Raw genomic sequence first — 7,500 nt, 5'->3', positions numbered from 1 at the left:
CCTGTGGGAGGAGTTCGTTAAAGTACAACGCCACGATAATAATTGCTACAGTTTCAACAGGGACCTAATACTATGATGTCATCAAACACATCAATGAGCCTCATCTTCATCTTCATCAACACACACTGTAGTTTATTTACTCCACTGCCGCTGAAAATATTCCCAACAAAGTTTCCTGTTTGTTTGATAAACATTGAATCACTGATGAAACTTCAAGTGTGTGAGACTCAGACCGTGTGTACAAATACACATAAATACTGCACGTGTGTACAAATACACATAAATACTGCACGTGTGTACAAATACACAGAAATACTGCACGTGTGTACAAATACACATAAATACTACACGTGTGTACAAATACACATAAATACTGCACGTGTGTACAAATACACAGAAATACTGCACGTGTGTACAAATACACATAAATACTGCACGTGTGTACAAATACACAGAAATACTACACGTGTGTACAAATACACATAAATACTGCACGTGTGTACAAATACACATAAATACTGCACGTGTGTACAAATACACAGAAATACTGCACGTGTGTACAAATACACATAAATACTACACGTGTGTACAAATACACATAAATACTGCACGTGTGTACAAATACACAGAAATACTGCACGTGTGTACAAATACACATAAATACTGCACGTGTGTACAAATACACAGAAATACTACACGTGTGTACAAATACACATAAATACTGCACGTGTGTACAAATACACAGAAATACTGCACGTGTGTACAAATACACAGAAATACTGCACGTGTGTACAAATACACAAATACTGCACATTTGAACCAGACAGACAACGAATTTTCAAGAACATGAACCTGCTGTCTGCGCTGTGGGCGGAGCCTCTGTGTGTCTTTGTGTGTGTCTGTGTGTGTGTGTGTGTGCGTGTGCGTGTGTCTGTGTGTCTGTGTGTGTCTCTGTGTGTGTGTATGTCTGTGTGTGTGCGTGTGTCTGTGTCTCTGTGTGTGTCTCTGTGTGTGTCTCTGTGTGTGTCTGTGTGTGTGTGTCTCTGTGTGTGTCCGTGTGTGTGTGTGTGTCTCTGTGTGTGTCTGTGTGTGTGTGTCTCTGTGTGTGTCTGTGTGTGCTGTTCACATTAAAGCAGTGATGTCATTGAACCTTCAGCATGAACCAACACAATGTGTGTGTGCGTGTGTATCATTGTGTGTATCATTGTGTGTGTACCACTGTGTGTGTGTGTCTGTTTCAGTGATTACAGTTTGATGAATCACACCATTTCAGAATATTTTCTTCTTCTGCTGAAGGTCAACTCATCCCGACTGAAAGCCGTAAAACACCTCTTTTAAATAATATTACCGTAAATCCTCTAATAAAACACCTCTTTTAAATAATACTACCGCAAATCTTCTAATAAAACACCTCTTTTAAATAATATTACCGTAAATCTTCTAATAAAAGACCTCTTTTAAATAATATTACCATAAATCCTCTAATAAAACACCTCTTTTAAATAATATTACCGTACATCTTCTAATAAAACACCTCTTTTAAATAATATTACCGTAAATCTTCTAATAAAACACCTCTTTTAAATAATATTACCATAAATCCTCTAATAAAACACCTCGTTTAAATAATATTACCGTAAATCTTCTAATAAAACACCTCTTTTAAATAATATTACCATAAATCCTCTAATAAAACACCTCTTTTAAATAATATTACCATAAATCCTCTAATAAAACACCTCTTTTAAATAATATTACCGTATATCTTCTAATAAAACACCTCTTTTAAATTATATTACCGTAAATCCTACAATAAAACACCTCTTTTAAATTATATTACCGTAAATCCTATAATAAAACATATTTTCTTAAATCTTACTGTAAATCCTCTAATAAAACATATTTTTGAAATACATTTACCGTAAATCCTCTAATAAAACATCTCTTTCAAATAATCTTACCGTAATTCCTCTAATAAAACCTCCACTCACCCGCCGTCTGTGTTCAGGTGTTTCTGTACCTTTAAGGTGTGACATGTCGTTTAGTGCTTACCTTTTAATTTTGAGCGAACTTTATTGGCTGTCTTCTTGATGTCAGCTGTCAGGTCCTCCAACTCTTGCTTGGTCTCTAGAGACAGAAAGAAAGAGAAGAAGAGTTACGAGGTTCATGGTGTCAACATTATTATTAATATTCATACATGAGACATGACACACAGACATGAGATTAACATCCATCTGAACGTGATGTGAAGTAGAAAAAGAAAAATAATAAGAAAAATGAGTTTGTGAAGAAATATCACATCATGTCAGCCATGTTGGAGCAGGGGAACAGTGTGCGTGTGTTTCTGTGTGTATGTGTGTGTGCGTGTGCGGTGTGTGTGTGTAGGTGTGTGTATGTGTATGTGTGTGTTTGTGTGTGTGTGTAGGTGTGTGTTTGTGGTTTGTGTGTGTGGTGTGTGTGTGTGTGTGTGTGGTGTGTAGGTGTGTGTGTGTTTGTAGGTGTGTGTGTGTGTGTTTGTGTGTATGTGTAGGTGTGTGTAGGTGTGTGTAGGTGTGTGTGCGTGTGCGTGGGTGGTGTGTGTGTGTAGGTGTGTGTTTGTGTGTGTGTGTAGGTGTGTGTTTGTGGTTTGTGTGTGTGGTGTGTGTGGTGTGTAGGTGTGTGTGTGTGTTTGTAGGTGTGTGTGTGTGTGTTTGTGTGTATGTGTAGGTGTGTGTAGGTGTGTGTTTGTGGTTTGTGTGTGTGGTGTGTGTGTGTGTGTGTGTGGTGTGTAGGTGTGTGTGTGTTTGTAGGTGTGTGTGTGTGTGTTTGTGTGTATGTGTAGGTGTGTGTAGGTGTGTGTAGGTGTGTGTGCGTGTGCGTGGGTGGTGTGTGTGTGTAGGTGTGTGTTTGTGTGTGTGTGTAGGTGTGTGTTTGTGGTTTGTGTGTGTGGTGTGTGTGGTGTGTAGGTGTGTGTGTGTGTTTGTAGGTGTGTGTGTGTGTGTTTGTGTGTATGTGTAGGTGTGTGTAGGTGTGTGTTTGTGTGTATGTGTGTAGGTGTGTGTGTGTTTGTGTGTATGTGTGTAGGTGTGTGTTTGTGTGTGTAGGTGTGTGTTTGTCTGTGTGTGTGTGTTTGTGTGTATGTGTGTAGGTGTGTGTGTAGGTGTGTGTTTGTGTGTGTGTGTGTGTTTGTGTGTATGTGTGTAGGTGTGTGTGTAGGTGTGTGTTTGTGTGTGTGTGTGTGTTTGTGTGTATGTGTGTAGGTGTGTGTGTATGTGTAGGTGTGTGTTTGTGTGTGTAGATGTGTGTTTGTGTGTGTATGTGTGTGTTTGTGTGTGTAGGTGTGTGTGTGTGTGTTTGTGTGTGTAGGTGTGTGTGTGTGTTTGTGTATGTGTAGGTGTGTGTGTGTTTGTGTGTGTAGGTGTGTGTGTGTTTGTGTGTATGTGTAGGTGTGTGTGTGTAGGTGTGTGTGTGTGTTTGTAGGTGTGTGTGTGTTTGTGTGTGTAGGTGTGTGTGTGTGTGTGTTTGTGTGTGTTTGTGTATGTGTGTGTTTGTGTGTGTAGGTGTGTGTTTGTGTGTGTAGGTGTGTGTGTTTGTAGGTGTGTGTGTGTGTGTGTTTGTGTGTGTAGGTGTGTGTGTGTTTGTAGGTGTGTGTGTGTGTGTTTGTGTGTGTAGGTGTGTGTTTGTGTGTGTAGGTGTGTGTGTTTGTAGGTGTGTGTGTGTGTGTAGGTGTGTGTGTTTGTAGGTGTGTGTGTGTGTGTTTGTAGGTGTGTGTGTGTGTGTTTGTAGGTGTGTGTGTGTGTGTTTGTGTGTGTAGGTGTGTGTTTGTGTGTCTAGGTGTGTAAGTGTGTGTTTGTGTGTGTGTAGGTGTGTGTTTGTGTGTGTAGGTGTGTGTGTGTGTGTGTTTGTGTGTGTAGGTGTGTGTGTGTGTGTGTGTGTGTGTGTTTGTGTGTGTAGGTGTGTGTGTGTAGGTGTGTGTTTGTGTGTGTAGGTGTGTGTGTGTGTGTGTGTGTTTGTGTGTGTAGGTGTGTGTGTGTAGGTGTGTGTTTGTGTATGTGTGTGTAAGTGTGTGTTTGTGTGAATGTGTAGGTGTGTGTTTGTGTGTGTAGGTGTGTGTGTGTAGGTGTGTGTGTGTGTGTTTGTGTGTGTAGGTGTGTGTGTTTGTGTGTGTGTGTGTAGGTGTGTGTTTGTGTGAATGTGTAGGTGTGTGTTTGTGTGAATGTGTAGGTGTGTGTTTGTGTGTGTAGGTGTGTGTTTGTATGTGTAGGTGTGTGTAGATGTGTGTTTGTGTGAATGTGTAGGTGTGTGTTTGTGTGTGTAGGTGTGTGTTTGTATGTGTAGGTGTGTGTAGGTGTGTGTTTGTGTGTGTAGGTGTGTGTGTGTGTATGTGTGTGTAGGTGTGTGTAGGTGTGTGTTTGTGTGTGTAGGTGTGTGTTTGTATGTGTAGGTGTGTGTAGGTGTGTGTTTGTGTATGTGTGTGTATGTGTGTAGGTGTGTGTTTGTGTATGTGTGTGTATGTGTGTGTAGGTGTGTGTTTGTGTGTGTAGGTGTGTGTTTGTGTGTGTAGGTGTGTGTTTGTGTGTGTAGGTGTGTGTTTGTGTGTGTAGGTGTGTGTAGGTGTGTGTTTGTAGGTGTGTGTTTGTGTGTGTAGGTGTGTGTAGGTGTGTGTATGTGTAGGTGTGTGTTTGTGTGTGTAGGTGTGTGTTTGTGTGTGTAGGTGTGTGTAGGTGTGTGTTTGTGTGTGTAGGTGTGTGTTTGTGTGTGTAGGTGTGTGTAGGTGTGTGTAGGTGTGTGTTTGTGTGTGTAGGTGTGTGTGTGTGTGTTTGTAGGTGTGTGTGTGTGTGTTTGTAGGTGTGTGTGTGTGTGTTTGTGTGTGTAGGTGTGTGTTTGTGTGTCTAGGTGTGTAAGTGTGTGTTTGTGTGTGTGTAGGTGTGTGTTTGTGTGTGTAGGTGTGTGTGTGTGTGTGTTTGTGTGTGTAGGTGTGTGTGTGTGTGTGTGTGTGTGTGTTTGTGTGTGTAGGTGTGTGTGTGTAGGTGTGTGTTTGTGTGTGTAGGTGTGTGTGTGTGTGTGTGTGTTTGTGTGTGTAGGTGTGTGTGTGTAGGTGTGTGTTTGTGTATGTGTGTGTAAGTGTGTGTTTGTGTGAATGTGTAGGTGTGTGTTTGTGTGTGTAGGTGTGTGTGTGTAGGTGTGTGTGTGTGTGTTTGTGTGTGTAGGTGTGTGTTTGTATGTGTAGGTGTGTGTAGGTGTGTGTTTGTGTGTGTAGGTGTGTGTTTGTGTATGTGTGTGTAGGTGTGTGTAGGTGTGTGTTTGTGTGTGTAGGTGTGTGTTTGTATGTGTAGGTGTGTGTAGGTGTGTGTTTGTGTATGTGTGTGTATGTGTGTAGGTGTGTGTTTGTGTATGTGTGTGTATGTGTGTGTAGGTGTGTGTTTGTGTGTGTAGGTGTGTGTTTGTGTGTGTAGGTGTGTGTTTGTGTGTGTAGGTGTGTGTTTGTGTGTGTAGGTGTGTGTAGGTGTGTGTTTGTAGGTGTGTGTTTGTGTGTGTAGGTGTGTGTAGGTGTGTGTATGTGTAGGTGTGTGTTTGTGTGTGTAGGTGTGTGTTTGTGTGTGTAGGTGTGTGTAGGTGTGTGTTTGTGTGTGTAGGTGTGTGTTTGTGTGTGTAGGTGTGTGTAGGTGTGTGTAGGTGTGTGTTTGTGTGTGTAGGTGTGTGTTTGTGTGTGTAGGTGTGTGTTTGTGTGTGTAGGTGTGTGTTTGTGTATGTGTAGGTGCGTGTAGGTGTGTGTTTGTAGGTGTGTGTTTGTGTGTGTAGGTGTGTGTAGGTGTGTGTATGTGTAGGTGTGTGTTTGTGTGTGTAGGTGTGTGTTTGTGTGTGTAGGTGTGTGTAGGTGTGTGTTTGTAGGTGTGTGTTTGTGTGTGTAGGTGTGTGTAGGTGTGTGTATGTGTAGGTGTGTGTTTGTGTGTGTAGGTGTGTGTTTGTGTGTGTAGGTGTGTGTAGGTGTGTGTTTGTGTGTGTAGGTGTGTGTTTGTGTGTGTAGGTGTGTGTAGGTGTGTGTAGGTGTGTGTTTGTGTGTGTAGGTGTGTGTTTGTGTGTGTAGGTGTGTGTTTGTGTGTGTAGGTGTGTGTTTGTGTATGTGTAGGTGCGTGTAGGTGTGTGTTTGTAGGTGTGTGTTTGTGTGTGTAGGTGTGTGTAGGTGTGTGTATGTGTAGGTGTGTGTTTGTGTGTGTAGGTGTGTGTTTGTGTGTGTAGGTGTGTGTGTGTTTGTGTGTATGTGTAGGTGTGTGTGTGTAGGTGTGTGTGTGTGTTTGTAGGTGTGTGTGTGTTTGTGTGTGTAGGTGTGTGTGTGTGTGTGTTTGTGTGTGTTTGTGTATGTGTGTGTTTGTGTGTGTAGGTGTGTGTTTGTGTGTGTAGGTGTGTGTGTTTGTAGGTGTGTGTGTGTGTGTGTTTGTGTGTGTAGGTGTGTGTGTGTTTGTAGGTGTGTGTGTGTGTGTTTGTGTGTGTAGGTGTGTGTTTGTGTGTGTAGGTGTGTGTGTTTGTAGGTGTGTGTGTGTAGGTGTGTGTGTTTGTAGGTGTGTGTGTGTGTGTTTGTAGGTGTGTGTGTGTGTGTTTGTAGGTGTGTGTGTGTGTGTTTGTGTGTGTAGGTGTGTGTTTGTGTGTCTAGGTGTGTGTTTGTGTGTCTAGGTGTGTAAGTGTGTGTTTGTGTGTGTGTAGGTGTGTGTTTGTGTGTGTAGGTGTGTGTGTGTGTGTGTTTGTGTGTGTAGGTGTGTGTGTGTGTGTGTGTGTTTGTGTGTGTAGGTGTGTGTGTGTAGGTGTGTGTTTGTGTGTGTAGGTGTGTGTGTGTGTGTGTGTGTTTGTGTGTGTAGGTGTGTGTGTGTAGGTGTGTGTTTGTGTATGTGTGTGTAGGTGTGTGTAGGTGTGTGTTTGTGTGTGTAGGTGTGTGTTTGTATGTGTAGGTGTGTGTAGGTGTGTGTTTGTGTATGTGTGTGTATGTGTGTAGGTGTGTGTTTGTGTATGTGTGTGTATGTGTGTGTAGGTGTGTGTTTGTGTGTGTAGGTGTGTGTTTGTGTGTGTAGGTGTGTGTTTGTGTGTGTAGGTGTGTGTTTGTGTGTGTAGGTGTGTGTAGGTGTGTGTTTGTAGGTGTGTGTTTGTGTGTGTAGGTGTGTGTAGGTGTGTGTATGTGTAGGTGTGTGTTTGTGTGTGTAGGTGTGTGTTTGTGTGTGTAGGTGTGTGTAGGTGTGTGTTTGTGTGTGTAGGTGTGTGTTTGTGTGTGTAGGTGTGTGTAGGTGTGTGTAGGTGTGTGTTTGTGTGTGTAGGTGTGTGTTTGTGTGTGTAGGTGTGTGTTTGTGTGTGTAGGTGTGTGTTTGTGTATGTGTAGGTGCGTGTAGGTGTGTGTTTGTAGGTGTGTGTTTGTGTGTGTAGGTGTGTGTAGGTGTGTGTATGTGTAGGTGTGTGTTTGTGTGTGTAGGTGTGTGTTTGTGTGTGTAGGTGTGTGTGTGTTTGTGTGTATGTGTAGGTGTGTGTGTGTAGGTG

General features: G+C 42.3%; 1 protein-coding gene across 1 annotated transcript in view; it reads right to left on the bottom strand.

Annotated features, from left to right (window-relative positions):
• Positions 1 to 7,500, bottom strand: part of stx1b (syntaxin 1B) — a 69,165-nt gene that overhangs the window by 19,178 nt on the left and 42,487 nt on the right. The window contains exon 4 of the mRNA XM_079282192.1: positions 2,053 to 2,127. Within this exon, the coding sequence (XP_079138318.1) occupies positions 2,053 to 2,127 (75 nt within the window). The remainder of the gene's footprint in view (positions 1 to 2,052; positions 2,128 to 7,500) is intronic.

This window comes from Melanostigma gelatinosum (assembly GCF_949748355.1).
Source record: "Melanostigma gelatinosum genome assembly, chromosome: 13".
NCBI classification, from domain to species: Eukaryota; Metazoa; Chordata; class Actinopteri; order Perciformes; family Zoarcidae; genus Melanostigma; species Melanostigma gelatinosum.
Note: the sequence above shows the minus strand (reverse complement) of the source record. Positions and strands in the feature narration are given on the sequence as shown.